General features: G+C 34.1%; 1 protein-coding gene across 1 annotated transcript in view; it reads left to right on the forward strand.

The window, feature by feature from the left end:
• CATSPERE (catsper channel auxiliary subunit epsilon) overlaps positions 1-22,464 on the forward strand; it is a gene marked incomplete at both ends in the record, with an annotated part of 194,608 nt that overhangs the window by 90,607 nt on the left and 81,537 nt on the right. Inside the window, 2 exons of the mRNA XM_081298205.1 lie at positions 7,264-7,756; positions 20,215-20,695. Coding sequence (XP_081154331.1) covers positions 7,264-7,756; positions 20,215-20,695 — 974 coding nt within the window. The remainder of the gene's footprint in view (positions 1-7,263; positions 7,757-20,214; positions 20,696-22,464) is intronic.

A 22,464-nucleotide genomic window follows, 5' to 3' on the forward strand; every position in this document is an offset into this window, starting at 1 on the left:
CTGGGATTTGTAAGGAATTATATTGAAAAACTGATCAATTTGGGGTGTATGTTATCATAACAATACTAAGTCTTCCCACTCATGAATATAAGCTGTCTTTCTGTTTATTCAAATCTTTTTTCAACAACATTGTGTAGTTTTCAGAGTATAAGTTTTATGCTTCTTTTGTTAAATTCTTATTTTTTATGTAGTTGCAAATGGAATGGATTTGTTCATTCCTGGATTGTTTATTGCTAATATACAAAAATATGATTGAATTTTTCTACATCAATATTGTATCCTGAAAACTTGCTGAACTTGTTTATTAGTTCTAACCAGTTTTGTGCACTCTTCAGTATTTTCTTTATACAAAATTATGTCATGTGGGAATAAAGATAGTTTTACTTCTTCCTTTCCAAGCTAAAGGTTGTTTCTCTTTTTTCTTTACTGATTGCCATGGCTAAGAACTCTACTACACATATTGAATACAAATAATCTTGTGAAGGCAAATAATTTTGTTCCCAATATTAGAAGGCAAATATTCAGTTATTTGTGGGGTTTTTTTTTTTTTGGAAATATTATTTAACTTTTTAGAGTTTCTGGGCACAATGAATTCTCCAAAAATAAGCAGTGTTTAAGAAACATGTAGCGGGGCTGGGGATGTGGCTCAAGCAGTAGCATGCTCACCTGGCATGCGTGCGGCCCGGGTTGGATCCTCAGCACCACATACCAACAAAGATGTTGTGTCCGCCGAGAACTAAAAAATAAATATTAAAGAAAGAATTCTCTCTCTCTCTCACTCTCTCTCCTCTCTCACTCTCTCTTTAAAAAAAAAAAAAAAAAAAAAAAGAAAGAAAGAAACATGTGGCTACAATTTTTTTTCCATTTGTATTTTCTCTCACCAGTATGTATCCCCAGGTGCTGAGTATTGCTGAATAAATTTTACAGGCATTGTCACATTGTCAATTTTCACATTTCAAAATTTTCTCTATGCTATGGTTATTGTGGTGAGGATTAAATGTTGTCCCTTTCTTAGAGTAATGGTACAATGGTCTCATTTGTAGAGCTTCTCTCCAGTGTGTTTTCTCTGATGCCTAGTAATATATGATATATAATTTAAAATGTTTCTACATTCTCTACATTTAGTTGTCTTCTTTCCAGAATAAGCAGCCTAGTGGTGAAAAGAATTGATTTCTTATTAAAAGCTTTGCTGCATTGTTTCAATTTGTAGGGGTTCTTTTCTGTATACATTCTGTTGTTAATAAGGTTTAGTCTTTCTTTTTTTTTTTAATGCTTATTTTTTAGTTGTAGTTGGACACAATACCTTTATTTCACTTATTTATTTTTATGTGGTGCTGAGGATCGAACCCAGGATCTCAAACCTGCAAGGCTAGCACTCTACCACGGAACCACAACCCCAGCCCCAAGGTTTAGTCTTTCTTTAAAAGTATTATTACTTTATTCACATTTCAAATTCACCAGGATGTCTTCTGCTGTGGTGAATAAAGTTTTATTTTTTATTAAAAGCTTTTCCACATTATTCACTTTTATAGGGCTATTCTCCATTGTGAGTTCTATTTTGTTTTATTGCTAAAAGCTTTGCCACATTCCTTATATTTGTAAGGTTTCTCTCCATTGTAAATTCTTCTGTGGCAAATAAGGTGTAATATTTGAGTAAAAACTTTGTCACACACTTTGCATTTTTGAGGCTTTTCTCCAGTGTGAGTTCTGTTGTGGCAAAAAAAGGTGTGATTTTTGACTGAATGCTTTGCCACATTCTTTAAATTTGTAAGGCTTCTCTCTAGTGTGAGTTCTGCTGTTTCAAATAAAGCCTGATTTTTGAGTAAAAGCTTTGCCACATTCTTTACATTTGTTGGGCATCACTCCACTGTGATTTCTGCTCTGGCGAATAAGGTTTCATGTGTCACCAAAGCTTTGCCATATTCTGTACATTTGTAGGGCTTCTCTCCATGTGAGTTCTGCTGTGGTAAATAAGGTCTGATTTTTGACCAAAAGCTTTGCCACAATCTTTACATTTGTAGGGCTTCTCTCCAGTGTGAGTTCTGCTGTGGAGAAGAAGGTATGATTTTCGACAAAAAGCTCTGCCACATTCTTTACATTAATAGGGCTACTCTCCAGTGTGAGTTCTCCTGTGGCAAATTAGGAGTGATTTTTGACCGAAAGCTTTGCCACATTCTTTACATTTGTAAGGCTTCTCTCCAGTGTGAGTGTGAGTTCTGATGTCACAAGTAAGGTATGATTTTTGACCGAAAGCTTTGCCACATTCTTTACATTTGTAGGGCTTCTCTCCAGTGTGAGTTCTGTTGTGGCAAATAAGGTGTGATTTTTGACCAAAAGCTTTGCCACATTCTTTACATTTGTAGGGCTTCTCTCCAGTGTGTGTTCTGCTGTGGTAAATAAGGTATGATTTTTGACCAAAAGCTTTGCCACAATCTTTACATTTGTAGGGCTTCTCTCCAGTGTGAGTTCTTTTGTGGCGAATAAGGTTTGGTTTTTTTCATAGATTCACTTTACTATTAGGTTGAGAAAGTTCTCTTCTATTCCTAGTTTTTTAGTATTTTTATCATTAAGTAGGATTCATCCATGAAGCCATCTGGACCTGGGCTTTATTTGTGGGTAGTTTTTTAAATTATTAACAATTAAATTTCTTAACTTGCTGTAGGTCTGTTCAGATCATTGATTTCTTCTTGAATCAATTTTCAATACTTTGTATCTTCCTAGAAATTTGTCCATTCATCTGATTTATTCCCTTACAATTCTCTTTTATTTCTATAATTTTATTAGTTATATTTTTTTTTTCATTCCTGATTTGAGTGATTTAAATCTTCATTTTCTGACAGACAAGTTAAACATTATTCAATCTTGTTGATCATTTCAAAGAACCAACACTAGCTTTCACTGATTTTCTTTATTTTCTTTATTCTTTATTTCATTAATTTAAGCACTAATCCTTGTTATTCCTTTCCTTCCATTTTTTATAGGCTTAGTTTGCCCTATTTATTCAGTTTCTTGAGGTGGAAAATTAGGTTGCCAATTTTTGTCTCTCTCTTTTTTTTTTAATTCTACTGTCTTTCTAATTCCTAGCCCCTCCCTTCCCTTCATTCCCCTTTCTCTAATCCACTGAATTTCTATTCTTCCCTCTTATCCCCCCTTGTTGTGTGTTAGAATCCACATATCAGAGAGAACATTTGACCTTTGTTTTTGGGGGACCAGCTTATTTCACTTAGCATGATAGTTTCCAGATAGGCACTTACAACTCTAAATTTCTCTTTGTGTGCTGCGTTAGCTGCATCCCATACCTTGTGGTATGTTATGTCTTCACTTTCATTCATATTAAAGTATTTTCTGATTAACCTTGTGATTCCTTCCTGGACCCATTGGTTATTTAAGTATACATGGTTTAATTTTTGCATACATGGGAGTTTTCCAAGTTTACTTTTTATTGATTTATAATTTCACTTCTTCATAGTTGTTTAGTCAGCTATTTCACTGCTGTGACTAAAAGACCCAACCAGCACAACTGTATGGGGAGGACAAGTTTATTTTGGGGCTCAGGGTTTCAGAGGTTTCAATTCAAAGACAACCACCTCTATTCCTCCAGGGTCAAGGTGTGGCAGAACATCATGACAGAAGAGTGTGGCAGAGGGAAGCAGCTCACATGATGATCAGAACCAGAATAATAGGTCTTCACTTGCCAGATAAATATATACTTCACAGCCACACCCCCAGCAAACTACCTCCTATAGCCACATCACACTAGATAATCCCATCAGGGATTAATGCACTGATTAAGTGAAAGCTATCATTTCTCCTCCAATCAGTCATTTCTCTTCCAAATCTTCTTACATTATATCACATGTGAACTTCTGGGGGAGACCTCACATCCAACCCATAACAGTAAATAAAATACTTTTAAATTTATTGAGACAATGTTCCCTGTATACTTACGAAGAATCTGTGTTCTGCTATTTTTTATTGGAGTATTCTACAAATATCTGTTAGTACTAGTTGATTATTTATAGAGTTGTTCAAGTCTTCTGTTACCTTGTAAGATCTGTTACTAGTTGTTCTATCCATTACTGAAAAGCAGCTCAGGACCTGACACCAGGAAACAGAGGGTGTGGGGGGAAAAAGAGAAAGAGAGGAAGTGTTTCCCTCACTACAGCAAAATACAAACCCCAAAGGCATACACTTAGTGACCTACCTCCTCCAGCCACACCCTACTTGCCTACAGTTAATCCCTATCAGAGGATTAATACACTAATTAGGTAATGCTCTCAAAACTCAGTCATCTCACCTCTAAACTTACTTGCATTTTCTCACACATGAGCTTTTGAGGGACACTACCTCATATCTAAACCATAACTCAAATATATATATATATATATATATATATATATATATATATATATATTCCTTGTTTTCTTTCCTCTTATTATGTTATCATATAATTTAAAATTTATTTATTGACTTTGTCTGAATTTAAGTGTTGTTAGTTTTATGCCATATTTTTATGCCATAAATTGTAAGATATCAGAAAAAAAAACTATCACTAAATGACTTTACTCCCTTTTCTGGGGAAGGCAATAGTGCAGTTTTGGTTGATAAACATCGATGGATACTTGCATCATGTTAGATAGTATCATCAACTTGTTGGCTTTATTTAGAAATTAAGTATGATATACAGAGATACTTATGCTACCAAGTTGATAAGGGATGGACTTACGATCGTTAATTTTTTGTGTTAACTTGATGGTTAAGGGATGCCCAGATTACTGGTAAAGTATTATTTTTGGATGTATCTGTAAAAATGTTTCTGGAAAAGATTAGCATTTTAGTTGGTGGACTGCATAAAGAGCATCACTCTCACCAGTGTGATTTGAGCATTGGGCAATCCCCTGAAGTCCTGAATAGAACAAAGGGGTAGAGCAAGAGTGACTTTACTCTCTGCTTGAATTGGACTTCCATCTTCTCCTGCACTCACACATGAGCTCCCCTAATTCTCAAATCTCAAGACTTGGACCAGAATTTTTATCATTTGCACCCCAGTTCATGAGTCTCTGGTATCAGACCAGGATTTACACCATTGATTTATGTGGTTCTCATGACCTTTGAGCTTGGACTAGAACTACTGTAGTCTTACAGCTGGCACATCATGGGGCTTCTTACCTTCTATAATCATATGAGCAAGTCCTTTATAATAAGTCCATTTGTATGTATCTCTCTATATCCCATTATTTCTAATTTTCTGAAGACCTCTTGACTATTGTGAATAGCATCTTCACAAAAATATGATAAGATGTATTTGTAAAAGAATATTAGAGTGTTAACACATAGGAAACTAAAGAGAAAGTTGGAAAGTGTACAGTCACAATAAAAAAGTCAAAAATTTGAAAACAAAACCATAAGTATGGAAAAGTGAAAGGGAAACTATGCTCTTGATAAGTCTTTGGGACTAAGTCTTTCCTAGGCTTGTGGATAATCAATTGTTCACTCAAATAAAAGAGTGTCAAACCTAGTTGTAATGCAATGACATATATGAGATTATTATCATAATCAGTAGACAGTCTTAACATTTAAGAAATCACAATTGGAACCAATGTTAGAGCCAGAGTGATGTGGCTTTCAGAAAGCAGAAACTGTACTGAGTTTCATGGTGACATGGTTTAGAGCACAAGAGGTTTGATAGCAACCTTAGGACTACCCTAATATGGAGTCCAATCAACTTACCAGGACCTCATTCTGAGTGGACAGAAGGCCATCATTACCAACTTAAATATGTATCCATTGAGGAAATGAAACTCAAGAAGTACTTAACTAAAAATATTCCACATCCTGAGATTGGTTATTTGGATTCCCTTTTGAAACTCTCCTAGAGATTCTCATCACTTCTACGGTCTGTGTCAGAATGTTTATTTTCACAAATCACTTTGTGTCCACTTTAAAAGATAGATTTATCCATATCAAATTTCAGATTACCCAGGAGAAGTAAAATATCCTAAAAACTTATAAAAAGATAAGATTTAAGTAATAACAAAAAAATCAATCTGTCATCTGACTTCCTCATTAGTAATTTGGAATAGAAAAGGCCTGGTCAAAAAATGCCTTCTCCCCACCCTGCTATCCATCAGGTGTGTAAAAGAAAGATACTTTCAGATACTCAGGGTCTCAAAAATTATATATGTTCACGGAGGGAGGTTGGGAGGGCAAAGGGAGGTATTGAGAAGTAAATTTAATCAAATTATATGTGTGTGTGTGTGTGTGTGTGTGTGTGTGTGTGTGTATATATATATATATATATATATATATATGCCACTAGGAAACTATTTTGTATAATTTATACAATAAAAAGTATGAATTTTTTTAAAAAATGTATATTTACACACTGATTCACAAAAGGTACTGAAGAATGTACTTAGCTAAACAAGAAAAATCAAGCATTATCCAATAAATAATGGCTTTGACCCCAAGAGTTATAACGGAAAATACCAGGAGAGAAGTACAAGATTACATCTGCATTTACCACATGGAAGTTATTGTGGAACACTATTTCAATTATCTATTGGAAAACAGAAAAACTAAACTTTTGTGTGTGGAGTAGGAGGTGGTACTCAAGCCCATCTAGGCAGAGTACTTGTCTAGTACTCTGCCACTGAGCTACACCCCAGACCCTAAACAAAAATTGAAATTTTTAAAATAAATAATTATTAACTCTAGGAAAAATTATATATGTAATATCTATGTGGAAGAAAATATAATCATAGTATAGTTTATTATACTATAATTATTACTATTTACATATATATAAATATTTACATATCTGTACTATGGTCATTAATACCCAAGTATTGATGACCATATAAAGACTCCACTTATTTAACTAATCATTGTGGTATAATTTGAGAGATGAGAAGAAAAGACCTATAGGTAGGCATGATATACAAGAAATAAATCTTTATCTTCCATATCAGAAGGCAATAGATAATGTATAAAGATTACATGTTAATAAAGAGCAGTATAAGAATATTTAGGAATATGGAAACATATTGCAGAAGAAAGAGCTTTAAGACTCAAGATCATTTTCCTTTGGGACAAAAATGCAGAATGAGAAGAAATGGAGCAGTGGTCGAATTTTAGTATTATTTGCCTTATCTAGATTTCTATTGATAAATATTAAAAAAAATTAAAGATGATACTCTGCAAGATGGATGAGAGGAGAGAGAGATAATTTTATTCTTAATTTTTTCATTTTTCTCTTCTTAGGCTGTGGTATATTAATTTGCCAATGGCTGCAGATGATATAATAAAGGAAATTAAAGGAAACGAAGTGACTTTTCAAGACTGCTTTGTTGCAGATCTTCCTTTTCTGCTGACTGTTCCTTTAATGACCATACCCGAGGATCCTGGCTTTTTACCAATCTCTTCGCCAGCTGGGAGTCAGTTAAAGTATTCCTGGCTTGCTTGTGTTCCTTCATTTATTGTGGTGGTAGCTGACATGGAGACCTTTCAAACCAACGATTCATTCCACACTTGGAACAGAGTCAGAGTACCTCCAGAGGTTCTGAGTAATAATGAAAGGCACAGCGTGGAGCAGGTGAACCTTTCACATGATGGGATATTTTTTCTGATAAATGGTGTTCTTTACCTGAAAAGTCTTAAAACATTTACAAAACTAGGAAGAAATGAAGAACTTCCTGAAGGTGAAATTATTGGCATTACATCAAGAAGATGGTGTTGGATCAAGTTTATATTTAAGGTTAGTGAAAGATTTCATGTATATATTATACATAGACATTTAGATATATGTACCATACCATTTATTAAGTGATATATCAGAAACTATAGTACCTACACTGGATTTCACACAATGATATTTTTTCTAAGACTGTGTAAACAGCTATATCTTTCTGATGTAGCTATATCTTAGCAGCCTCTTTATAACAAAGATGTGCTTCCAACAACAAAGAATAAAAATGATCTTGTATATTGTTATACAGAGTAGTTCAGTTGTATTATGAGGGCTTTTTTACTTTGATATGGGCAAAAGACACTCCAAAAAAATTTCCCCAAAGACTGTGTACTATAAAAAATGAACCAAATCTTCCGTTTATGACAATGTAGTGAATAAGATACACTGAAGCTTTCTCACTACAAAACACTTAAAATGCTATCCCCAAAATTTAAATATTCTTTTAAATACATTGTTGGGCTTATAGGGAAGTAAGAGAAATCCTCAGTGGTCCTGGAGCACTAATCCAGAGGAACAAGCAAACTCCAAAATCTCAGCTTCCACTAAGGACTGACCCCAGATAATGATAACTCAGGTGCCAGGAGACAAAATCCTCTGGCCTGACAAAGTAGGAAATCTAATAATAACATTTTTCATAAAATAAGGATCTTCAAAGAGTTCCAACTCACATTCACATTGGAGCCCAAATTTATAGTGCCTATTTGGAGAAGGAGGAGAAGGAGAAGGAGAAGAAAAAAGAAAAGAGAAGAGAAAGAAAGATTAAGCCAAATATCAAACAAAAGCAAACACAAATCCTTTTTGGAAGGATAAATCCTGAAGTCAGTGATATGAGTACCAGAAATAAACAGGATTATTAACTGTTGATTATATTAACTAGCATGTGTGTTGGATAAAAACAGGCTATAAGCAATATGTCCATGATGTAATGTGAACTGCAAAATTTAAGATAAACTGCAGAACTTAGATAGACTTAAGTTAGTGATGCAAGAATCTACAACCTGGGCATACACTCTAGGCCTCACCCAGTTACAGTTGCGAGCAAAATCGAACTAGGACTTAAAAACCCAGACTTTTGGGGGCCGGCAGAACTAAAAGGACCTGAACAGATAGACTGAGACATCCGTTGCTGTTGTTCCCCCTTGCACCAGACTCCTCCAGCCGGGATCAAGTTCCAGCAACCTGGACTTAAGACACGTCAAAGGTGAGTATCTGGGACCTTCGGGTGTAGAAGCAGTTAGGAATTAGAATTAGGATGTGTGTCTGAAATGTGATGAGCATTAATAAAATAGATTTGGTTGAATCTAACTGTGCCTCAAACTGAGTCTGTAGAAACCTCTCATGATAGTTAGGCTTAAAAAGATGTCCACAAATAATGTCCTGACAAAATTGAACTCACAGCTGGGTGAGGTGGCCCACACCTGTAACTCCAACAGCTCCAGAGGCTGAGGCAGGAGGATCGTGAGTTCAAAGCCAGCCTCAGCAAAATCGAGGCACTAAACAATTCCGTGAGACCCTGATCCTGAATAAAATACAAAACTAGGGCTGGGGATGTGTTTCAGTGGCCTAGTGCCCCTGAATTCAATCCCTAGTCCCCCCGTCCAAAGAAAACTTTACAGTTTTATTGTAAATGAGCAATTATATAAACTCATGGGATACACAATGTTTGATTTATAAATACTGTGTAGAATAATGAAATCAAGCTGTTATCATATCACCTTTAATACTTAATTTTTGTTGTTGTTGTTGTTATTGTTGTTATAAGCACATTTCTTACCACATTTGAAATGTACAAAACTATTTACCATGGTGGGCAATATGCTTCAAAAATAAACAAAAACCAATATTTTCCTGTGTGAGTTTTATTTGTTTGATTGTTTGTTTGTTTGCATATCATCCTCCCATTCCCTCTACTGGCCAGGCTCTGTAATCACTACTCTACTCCCTGCTTCTATGAATTCAATTGTTTTAGATTCTACATATATTTGGGAAGAGGTAGTATTTGTTTTTCGGTGCCTGAGTTGTTTCACTAGGTATAATATCCTCAAATTCCATCCATGTTTTCCCAAATAATGAATTCCTTTATTTGTAAGGCTGAATATTATATATATATATATATATATATATATATATATATATATATATATATATATATATAACGTTTTCTCTGTTCATTTGATGATGTTCAATTAGATTGATTCCACATCTTGAATATTGTAAATAATGCTGCAGAGAACATGGGAATGCAGATATCTCTGATAAACTGACACACAGACCAATGGAACAAAATAGAAGGCCCCAAATCCACTCATAGTTAATCTATTTGTAAAAGGAAGCCAAGAACATATACTGGAGAAAAGATAGCCTCTTCATAGGATGTTGATAAAACTGGATACCTTCAGAAGAATGAAATTTTACCTCTTTCATCACATGCAAAAGTGAAAAACGAATTAAAGACTTCAATGTAAAACCCAATAAAATGGGGAAAAGTCTGTGACATTGGTCTGGTCATTAATTTTTTTAAATAAGACCTCAAAAGCACACATACAATGGCAAAAATAGACAAATGGGATACATACAACTAAAAAGTTTCTGCACAGCAAAGCAAACAATCAACAGAGTGAAGAGACAACCTACAGAATGGGAGATAATATTTTAAAACTATATATCTAATAAAGGGTTAATATCAAAATATTGAATGAAATCAAACAACTCAATAGGGGGAAAAAACCCCAGTTTTTAAATGGGCAAAAGATCTGAACCAACATTTTTCAAAAGATGTACAAATGCCCAACAGATACATGAAAAAAAAACTTAAAACTAGTCATCAGAGAAGTACAAATCAAAACCACAATGAGATATCACTTTACTTCAGTTACAATGAATAGTATCAAAAAAGCAAAAGAAATAAGTTTTGATGACAAAGTAGAGAAAAGAGAACCCTATACACTGTTTTTGGGAATGTAAATTAGCATAGCTATTATGGAAACCAGTATGAAGTTTCCTCAAAAAAATTAAAAATGGAGCTACTATAGCAATTTCCCTAATGGCTATTTTTCCAAAAGAAATGAAATAAGTAACATATTTGCACTCCCACGTTTATCACTGTACTATTCACATGTTTTCTATGGTCTAGATACAGTTTAAGTGTATCCCCTCAAAGTTTCATGTGTTGGAAGTTTGGTCCTGGGTATGGCAATTTGAAGAGGTATAATTTTTAAGAGGTAAGTTCTAATGAGACATCTTTAGGTCATTGGGTGAGCTGCCCTTGGCAGGAATAAGGTAGTCTCCAAGGACCTCTGAGCTCTTGGGAGAACAAGTTGTTATAAAAACCCAAGCCTAACTCCAATAATTCCCTGCTTTTCCATTTGGTGATGTGAACTCTCACTCCTATTGCTCCCACCGTGATGCAATCTGCCATGATGTGATACATCCGAAAGGGCCTCCACCAGAGCTAAGCCAATACCAGTGCCATGCTTTTTGAACCTACAGAAGTGAGTTAAATAATTCACTCTCTCCAAGTATCTGGCTCAAATATTTTGTTATATGATGGAAAATGGACTATAATGGTGTTCATCAACACATAAATGGATAAAAATTATCTAGTGTATATACACAAATGTGTATTCTTCAGACATAAAAAAATAATGAAATCCTATCATTTACAACAATATAGATGAATCTGGAGGATTTTATGCTAAGTAAAATAAACCAGTCTCAGAAAGACAAATACTGCATATCACTCATACGTGGAATATAAAAGTGTTTATCTTGTAGAAATTGAGAAAAGAATCTGGGTTACCAGAGGCTGAGAGTGGAACTGGGGAGAGGTTGGTCAATAGATACAATGTTATAGTTAGAGAAGAAGAAAAAGTTCTGGTGTTGTATTACACAGCAGGGTGACTATAATTAACAATAATGTATTATACAGTTCAAAATAGCTAAAAGAGAGTATTTTGAATGTTTTCATCACTAAGAAGTGATAAATGTTCAAGATGATGAATATGCTAATGCTAATTAGCATCACACAGAGTGCTAATAGCTATGCATATGTGGGGAAACTGTCCAAGCCTAGATTTGATCATTACACATTATACTTATTTTTACTTGTTATACTTATTATACTTACATTAAAACATCACAGTTGTACCCCATAAGTTTGTATAATTATCATGTCAATCAAAAATAAAGCTTTAAAATTTTCAGATTAAAACCTCAAATCTTCTGAAAAAAGAAATATTATTAAGCCTTTAAAATGAAGGAAATCCTTCTATTTGCAACATTGTGAAAGAACTTAGAGGATATTATTCTAGAAAAATAAGACACAAAAGGAAAAAATACTAGATGAATACACTTATGTGAAGGATCTAAAAATAGGAAGACTCAACTTCATGGTCCCTACAGCATAGAAGTAAAAGAAGGGATAACACTAATTAAAATAAAGATAATAGCTATAATAATATAATATAATAGCTATAATAATATAATAATAATTTTAAAACATGAAATATTACCAGTGATAAAGGTCATTTCCTATTAATAATAGGGTCAATTTATCAAAAGCATAAAATCATCAATATTTATGAACCTAGTATCAGAGCTTCAGAATACATTGAGCAAAAAGTAATGAAACATCAAGAAATAGATAAAATCCATAAGTTTAGTTGTATATCTCAATATCTCTTCAATAATTGATAGAAGAAATAGAAAATCAGTAAGTCTGTTGATGAATTAAACACTCTCAACCATCTATGTCAAATTGGTATTTATAGAACACACTGCCCAACAACAGCACAAAATTCTTTCCAAATAAACATGGAACATTTACCCAACATAGGTCATGTTCTGTGCCGTAAAACAAACCTTGGTATAAAATTAGTCATTTCATACAAACTACAGTGAACTTAGAAACCACAACAAAAAGATGTCTGCAATATACAAATATTAGGAATTCCAAATATTAGGAAACTAAATAACCTACTTTAAAATAATCTATGAATCAAAGACAATTCAAAAGCAATTAAAAAATATTAACTGAAAGGAAATGGAAACAGAACATATCAAAACTTATGGGATGCAATTAAAGATGTACCAAGAGGAAAATTTATAATGTATTAGAAGGAATGTCTCAATTTTTCCACTTCCACAGTAAGGAACTGGAAAAAAGAAGGGCAAGTTGAAGATAATAAAAAGAGTAATGTAAACAATAAAAACCAGTGGATAAATAATGCTATGGAAAACTGTAGTAAAAAAATCAATGAAATAAAAAACTGGTTCTATGCAAATGTCAATAAAACTAATGATAACTCTTTAGCTAGATTGATAAGGATAAAAAGAAAGAAAACACAAATTATCAATATCACATTTGTAAGCAGTGATATCACTACAAATTCTATTGCTATTAAACAGATGATATATTCTGAACAACTTTTAATAAAAATTAATTAAAACAATTAATTCAAAACAAATGAAATGGACAAATTTCTTGAATGACACAAATTACTAAATCTTACTCAAAAAGAAAAAAAAATAACATGAATAAGCTGTGTCAATTAAAGAAACTGAACTTGTTATTAAAAAAAAAATTCCCCACAAAGAAAACTCTAAGCCAAGGAAATTTCACAGGTGAATCCTACCATATATTTTTAAAATAAATACTACCAGTTCTCAGCAGCCTTTCAGAATACTAAAAAGGAAAAAAATAATTTCCAACTCATTCTGTGAGGTCAGCGCTATGTGATACCAAACCAAAAATAATACATTATAAAAGTGTAAAACAGATTCATCTCTCTCATAAACAACAATTAAAAACTTTTAAACAAAATATTAGAAAATCAAATACATTTTATTTTATTTATTGGTTATTTTTAGTAAATTCTAAGGTTATGAGAATCTGCATAAGGCCTATAATTGTTGAATAAAGTCTCCACATACCTAAAAAAAAAAAGGAAAGAAAGACATTCAGCAATGTATAAAAAGGAATATATGTCATGACCAAGTAGGGTTTATCCTAGGAATGAAAGGATGATTTAGGATGGAAATTAATCAACCCAATTTACCATATTTGCAGATTAAAAAAGAAAAGCCATATGATCATCTTAATAGATGCACATAGAAACATTTAACAAACTGAACTGATTTTTTTTAAAAAGCAAATGAGGAATAAAGGGACCTTCCTCAAAGGACATTTAAGAAAATCTTATGCTAATATGATACATCAAGGCAACGTATATTTAGCCCATGTAGATTTAATGTAATTTTTGCTATGTTTGCCATTTTTGTATTTATATTCTAGTAATCCCATTGGTTCTTTGTTTCTTTCTTTCCTTGTTTGTTTAAAATAAGGAACAAGGCAAGAATGTCTGCTCGTATTGCTTGTATTCAATATTGTACTAGAGGTTCCAGAAAATACAATAGTTAAGAAAATCAAAGGTGTATCTAGATTGGAAAGGAAAAGGTAAAACTATATTTACAAAATTTTTATTAGTTGTAGAAGACTTAATGGAATCTATTTTTAAAAAACCTACCAGACATCTACAAGAATGGGGTCCTAATTAGAATATTATATATTCCATGCTTGTATAATTGTATCAAAATGGATTCTACTGTCATGTATAACTAAAAAGAACCAATTAAAAAAAAACCTATCAGTACTAATAAAAGTTTATGTCAAGATTACAGGATGTAAGATGCACACTCTAAAAATCAATTACATTTCTATATGAATAATCATAGGTGAAATCTTGCTTAAAAATGCTGAAATACTGCTTGAAAATTGTTGAGATTTTAAAATATAAAATATTATGGAAAAAAGCAACAAAGGATTTTCAAACTTGTACATTAAATAGTACAAAACATTACTGAATTTTTAAAAAGACAAATAAATGGAGTAATATATCATGTTAATGGGCAGAAAGACTTAATACTGATAAGATAAATTATTGAGAAATCCAGAAAAACACCCATTAAAATCCTAATGGGATTTTTATAGAAATTGGGAATATGATTTGAAAGTTCATATAAGAATTCAAAGTAGAAAAAAGTTAAAGTGTTTAGAAATAGGTCCCACTAAAAATGTACGAAATCTTGGCTAAGATAAAAATAAAATATTATGAAAATAATAAAGAAGACCTAAATAAATGGATAGCTATATCATGTTCATGGGTAGGGCATACAACATTGTAAAATTTTTAATTCTTTCAAATTTATTTATGAATTACGTTACTTTGTGGAACTCAGCAATCTGATTCTAAAATATATATGAGAAAATAAAGAGCTGAGGGTTGGGAAGTATTTTTTCCATCACATAGCAAGGTTTATTTAAAATGTATAATAATTAAGGCATTATAAAATATTTATAGCAGCTTTTTTCATAGTAGTTCCATACTGCACCAAAGTTTGGTGTGTCTTTTCTTTTATTATTTAAACTCCTTTCATGGGTATAAAATGATATTTCGTTTTTGTCTTAATTTTATTTAATAAAGCCGACTTTACTTGCTTGCTTTATTTTTTCAGTGCTAGGGATTAAACCCAGGAATTGCACACTCTAGAAAGCCCTCTGCTACTGAGATACATTCCCAAGCCCTAGATTTCTTTTATATAGTTATTAAAAGGTACATGGTTTTCTACTCTTTTACTGTCACCCTGTATGTGCCTTTATATTTAATGCATGTTTCCTTACACATCACATATAGATTTTGCTTTTTTTTTGGTCTGAGTAACAACATCTGCCTTTAAATACTTTTAGTCTACTTAGATTTAATGTAACTGTTGTATGGTTGAGTTTAAGTCTATTTTGGCATTGGTTTTCTATTAATCCCATTTGGTTTGAGTTCCTTTGTTTCTTCTTTCTCACCTCATTGTGGATGAATCATGCACGTTTTGGTATTTCTATATTGCCTTCTTGTTATCAAAACTACTTTTTAATGGCTGTATTTGGATTTACAGTAAGCATACTTAATTATTAGAGTCTAATTTCAAACAATATACTACTTCATATCAGTGTAAGACCTTACAAGTATATAAACCCTTTTATACCTTCATCCATTCTTTGTACTCTTGTTTCAAATTTTACCCATAACTATGCTTAAAGTCCCACTATATGTCATTGATATTCTACTTTAAGTAGTCAATTGTCATAAAGATAGGTAGATATAGATATGAACTGATAACAAAATAAAGCATTTTATCTATACCCTGCTGGGTGTGTATTCTTGTTTTCTGCACATCCAGAGGTCCTCACGGTTCCGTTTTCCTTTACCTTCAAGCTTTAAAATTTCTTAAATTGAAAGTTCTCTCAGCATTGTTTGTTTGCTGTTGCTGTGGGGTTTTGTTTTGTTTTGTTTTGTTTTTCTGAGACAAGGTCTCACCCAAGCTGGTTTTGAACTCCTGGGTTCAAGCATTCCTTGTGCCTCTGCCTCCCAAGTCCTGGGACTACAGATGTGCACCATCTACCCAAATTCCATTTGTCTGTATAAAGGTGGTTTTCACTCTCATTTTTTAATATAAAATGATAGGATCATAGGTGATTTTTTTGGTTTGTTTTTGTTTTTAAAACAACTTGTAAAAATGTCATTCTATTATTTTATGGCCTCTATCCTTTTTTGGTAAGAAACCAGTTTTTATTTGTATCATTTTTCTCAAGTATATGATGTTTCTTTTTCCATCTAGCTGTTTTTATGATTACTCTCTTTCTTTGGTGTGAAGCTGCTTCATGATGATCCTCAAATATGCTTTCATTTTTATTTATCCTATTTAACATTCTATTGAGCTTTCAAATTTCATTGATTTTGGGATGTCCTTGACCATTAGCATTTCAAGTCTTTTTACACCCCATCCTCTTTTTCCTCTCCTAAGATTTCCAAAACACATTTGTGGGGCCATTTCATATTATTCCATAGATCTCAGACAACCTGTTAATTATTTACTATTTTTTAAATTTTGGTTTCATATACAGGCTATTTGTTAATCTTTCTTTGAGTTCACTGCTCTTTTCCTATACTTCTTCCAGTTTTCTCTTAAATCCATATGATAATTTTTTATTCCTGATATTTTTTATTTCAAAATTTTACTTTTTAAATTTTTGGTTGATTGTTTGCTCTCATTTTCAAATCTTGACTGAAATGCTCCAAGTCTTCTCTTATGTTGCCCATCTTTTCTGTTAGATCCTTCATCACTTTTGCCATATTTATTTTCTCTTTAGCTGTGCTTGGAATCTTAGCACTGATAAGATTCCAGACATCTCTTCATGGTTTATAACTGAACCACCAACTTTCTAAGCCCTGAGACAATTATCTGTACTTTATATGCTAGTTTGTAGGTTTTTTGCTTCCTGGATAATTATTGTTCCTTTCTAATCTGCTTCTGTTTGTCGTGCATTGTGGAGATATTCTCATTCTTCTTTCTTTCCTCCCTCCCTCCTTCTCTAATCTTGGCAAGGATATATGCTACGTGAAGGCCAGTCACCTCTCAGAGGGAGAGTTACTCTCAGCTTATCCCAATCCCAGCCATAGAGCTGAGCATCCAGATGAAGATGGGTTCCTCTCAACTTTCCTGTCTTGCTGCCTGCCTGCTCCCTACCTGCAGAGAGAGTCACTGCCCTGTATTTGGGTGAGGTCATGAATGCCTCGGGAGGATCTCTCAGCTCCCCTACCTTTTCTGATGTCCTTGGAAAGAGTGTCTGAATGAAAACTCACTCCATGACTGAGGCTCCTTGGCATTCTCATCTATCATGTGTTTAGCATGTTCCCATTCCTCTACCAAGAATGAGAATAGCCCTGGGCATGGTGGCACATGCCTGTAATCCCAGCAGTTTGGGAGGCTGAGGCAGGAGGACTGCAAGTTCAAAGCCAGCCTCAGCAACAGTGAGATGCTAAGCAACTCAGTGAGAACCTGTCTCTAAGTAAAATACAAAATAAGGCTGGGGATGTGGTTCAGTGGTGGAGTGCCCCTGAATTCAATCCCCAGTTTGATAAAAAAAAAAAAAAAAAAAAAAAAGAGTGAGAATGACAACGGCTCTTTTCTGTGAAACACTCATTATTTTGGCTCTATTTCCTCTTTTAAGGGTTTCATACACTCATTTCCAAAAACATACTCTATACTTTAAAAGGAATGTTCATTTTGTAAAGTGATATTTTAACCCAAATTATCTTTTCCTTTGATCCCCAGATTGACATCTGCCTAGATTTTGTTTCAGTACAGGCTATTACATTAAAGTAATATACTTCATGTACTTTAATTAAAATTAGGCAGACAAGAGATGCTCAAAAGACTCCTTTGGGTTGTCATAAACAAAGAGATTACATTTTAAATAGAAATTCCTAAGAATTAGAGGTAGACGGGGTGATGAGACAGGGACCTTGGTTCTGTGGTGAAATGAGGTCCAACAAATTTCAGATTCTGAATGCCCCTTCCCTCTTACTGCCTGTGTCCATAAAAGGATAGTACTTGAAAGAACGAACAAGGCTTATCATGGGAGCAAATGCCCGTTTATTGAGGAACAGCTCTGCATATTTATAGAGCCAGGGGTGGTTTGACTGTTGGCATGCTTTTTGATTGGAGGGTAAGGATCAGGTGAGCCAGCAGGGCTAGTCTGATTGGTTAGTAGGATCAGGTGAGCCAGCAGGGCTCTAATTAGTGGGTAAGGATCAGGTGAGCCAGCAGGGCTCACCATTGGACGGCTCTTCTTGGGGGATGGGGAAGTTAGTCTTTGGAGCCGGGGCGACTCCCAACAGTACTGAATAGTCTAAGGTTTTAATTTCTCCCTTCTATCTGATATCCAAGGAATCTAGAATTCAAAAATTGAGGTGTTCTTATATTTTGACTTAAATAAACATCAAGGTCAAAGGGGCCCCCCTAGCCAGATGATGCATTAAAGATTTTGTATTAAAGAATGAAAAGGAAATTGGGAGGGTTTCAAGATGGCAGAATAGAGAAGGTGACCTTCCTGGTTGCTCTGTGGCATGAAACCAAGAAAGCAGACAGGCAGCTTCTCTGCAAGGTGGGTGAACAAAAAACGGCAGGGGATGGGGCTTTACTGAAATTTAATACTGGACAAAGCAGACTGGGGACTCAGGAGATTGGATATAATAAAATAAAGAAGAAACCCCAGCACCACACCACTGCCATGGCCAGAGCAGTCCCTTCATGAGCAGAGTGGAAGGATAAGGGAATTAAAGGAACCTGTATTTTTAGGAGGAATAAGGCGTATTTGGTTACAGAGTGTTTAGAGATCAAAGGCACTGGCTGACAAACTGAAAGTCACACAAGTCATATTGTACAATATCCTTGTATGGGAAAGAAGCCACGTATCTCACAACAGCATGCAGAGGACAGAGGCGGAAAAAATTTTCATCTCTAGCAATTAGAGAAACCCAAATTAAAACTACACTGAGATTTCATCTCACTCCAGTCAGAATGGCAAATATTAAGAACCCAATTAACAATAAATGTCAGAAAAGTTATGAGGAAGAAAGGTATACTCATACATTGTTAGTGGGACTGCAAATTGGTGCAACCACTCTGGAAAGCAGTATGTAGTTTCCTTGGAAAACTTGGAATGGAACCACCATTTGACCTTGTTATCCCACTCCTCAGCATGTACCCAAAGGACTTAAAATCATAATAGCCAAGCTATAAAGTCAACCTAGGTGCCCTTCAAACAGATGAATGGATAAAGAAAATATATAATGGAATATTACTCAGCTGTTAAGAAGAATGAAATTATGGCATTTGCCAGTAAATTGAAGGATCTGGAGAATATGCTAAGTGAAATAAGACAATCCCAAAAAAACAAAAGGCCAAATGTTCTCTCTGATATATGGATGCTAACACACATGGAGGGAGGATAGAAGAAATGATGGGAGGGGAGAGGGGATGGGAACAGGAAAGACAGTAGAATGAATTGGAATTATATTTCCTATTTTTCATATATATATTACCAGTGTAATTCCACATCATGTACAACCACAAGAATGGGAAGTTATATTACCTGTATGTATAATATGTCAATATATATTCTACTGTCCTATATAACAAAAGAACAAATAAAAATTAAAAGAAAAACTAGTTAAAAGGGAATTCATGCTTATTAATTGGATAGAAACAGCATATGGAAGAATAAATCTAATGGACAAGTTTTTATGATTTTATGTAATGTGATGTATTTTTATTAAATAAAATGTGATACATTTTAATTTAATGTACTTCTCTGCCTGAAGTATTGTTACAAAATATACTAAAACAAAACTGAGCTTGATAATTACTACCTTTCACTTTGTCAATTTATGTTTTGGTGCTGGGGATTGAACCCATGTTTTCATGCATGCTAAGTACCCTCTCTACGACTGAGCTATACCCTCAGCCCCCTACCTTTTATTTTTAAATGTAGTAAACTAGAACATAGGAATTGTTAGACTTATCCCTAAAACTGAAGATTTTTCTAATCGTTTTCAATTTTGTTTTCACAGACTAAAGGGAAAAAAAGTGATATAGCGATCTGGACAAAAAATGAAATTTACCTTGGATATTCTCCAGATAGATATATGAAACTGACAACTACTACAGACCTGAAAGCTCTTTTAAATCTCCCACCAACCTGTACTCTGACAATACACAATCTTGAATATACAGGGCACCCTCTGGAAATTGCCGTGTTTGTAAATTACTGCAGCACAACATGCACTGCCAATAAGAAGATTTACTTAGTGACGTATAATGAAGATTCAAAAGAGTGGGTGTACCAAGACTTTATGTTAGATGTTCCCATTGACACTTTTTTAATTCCACGTTTTCTATTTTCAGCAATGCCAAATTTAATACTATGGGATAAATATAGTATATACTATTATTATCAAAATTTCACCAATGCCGGAATTATAGAAACAAATGCAGGGGTTAAAAACCTATCAACATTATCAGATGACAGCATTATTCATGATATTTTTTTAGGTAAGTTATTCTCAATTCTTTCTGAAATTATTCTAGATTTTATTACAAACATCTTCCTTATGAAGATGTGGCAATTTTAAATGTTCCTGTATGATGTGGTACTTTGGATGGCAAATGGTGCACTTTTTACCATCTAAAAATGAATAGATTTTAAATTCAACGGTTGTTGATGATGTGTTCACATAGCAGAACAGCAAACTCAGGTTCTTTCTTTCAGAGTTTCATTTTGGTCCATCAGAAGATACTAACTAAGCAATTTATATTAGGTATTGTCCGTGTGGGAGGTACCATTGTGCTGCCTTAATTGCCTGGGATCCTTTAAGACAATACCACAAAGGAGGTTGTGTAAAACAATAGAAATGTATTGTTTCATAGTTCTGGAGGCTGGAAGTCAGAAATCAAGGCTCAAGCTGCCCCGTGCCCTCTGAATCCTATAGGGGAATCTTTCTTTGCTTCTTCCTAGTTTCTGGTCCTTGCTCGCCCTTGTCTTGAAACTGTCATTCCAATCTCTGCCTTGTCATCATAGAGCCCTCTCCCTACTTGTCTCTGTCCTCATATGGCCACCAGTCACATTGGATTAGGGGCCTGCCCTACTTTAGTGAGACTTTATCTTTACCATGTCTGTAATGATCCTATTTCCAAGTAAGATCACATTCTGAAGTGGTCCTAGAGGTTAGAACTTCAACATATCTTTTTGGAGGAACATAGTTCAACCCATAAACAAGCATAGTTGATTTAGGTGGACCTGAATTCAAATCCATGAACAAGTCATTTAAGTCATTTAACCTATCTAAGCGGCAGTTTCCTAATCTATCATATATGGGACTTTTGTGTTTAGATAGAGGATTGTACAAATATGCCTTGAGAAATACTGCCAGACTTCAATTAATAGTATCCATGATTTTACTTGTCCAAGGTGGAAATGAAAATACCACCTTAATTTGTACTCTTTCTTGACCCCATGTTACTCTTCAACTGGCTAATTTTCTGTTTCCCTTTTCTTTAAAAAGTATTGCCTAGTTTCATTTTTTCTCTTTCCTCTCATTCCCTCTTGAATCTGCTCTGATCAAACGGTTCCTAGAAACTGTTCTACCCAAGTTTTTTAAAATTTATTTATTTATTTATTTTACAGTAGAATGCACTTTGACATATTGTACACAAATGGAGCACAACTTCTCATTCCTCTGGTTGTACATGGTTCAGAGTCACTCCACTAGTGTAATCATACATGTAAATAGGGTAATAATGTCTCTTTCTACTGTCCTTCCCATCCCCACAACCCTACCCCTCCATTAACTCCCCTCTACACAAACCAAATTTCCTTCATTCTTCCCTATTCCCCTGCCCCACTATGGATCAGCATCCGTTTATCAGAGAAAACATTTGGCTTTTGGTTTGGAGGGATTGGCTCACTTCACATAGCATGATATTCTCTAGTTCCATTCATTTACCTGTGCAGGCCATAATTTCATTCTTCTTTAAAGCTGATTAATATTTTATTGGGTATAGGTACCACATTTTCTTTACCCATACCTCTGTTGAAGGGCATCTAGGTTGTTTCCATAGTTAGATATTGTGAATTGAGCTGCTATAAACACTGATGTGGCTGCGTCACTGTAGTATGCTGATTTTAAGTCCTTTGGGTATAAACCTAAGAGTGGGACAGCTGGGTCAAATGGTGGATTCATTTTTGAGGAATCTCCATACTGCTTTCCAAAGTGGTTACACCAATTTGCAGCCCCACCAGCAATGTTTGAGTGTACCTTTTT

The sequence above is a fragment of the Spermophilus citellus genome (assembly GCF_964194105.1).
Source record: "Spermophilus citellus genome assembly, chromosome: 6".
Classification (NCBI taxonomy): Eukaryota; Metazoa; Chordata; class Mammalia; order Rodentia; family Sciuridae; genus Spermophilus; species Spermophilus citellus.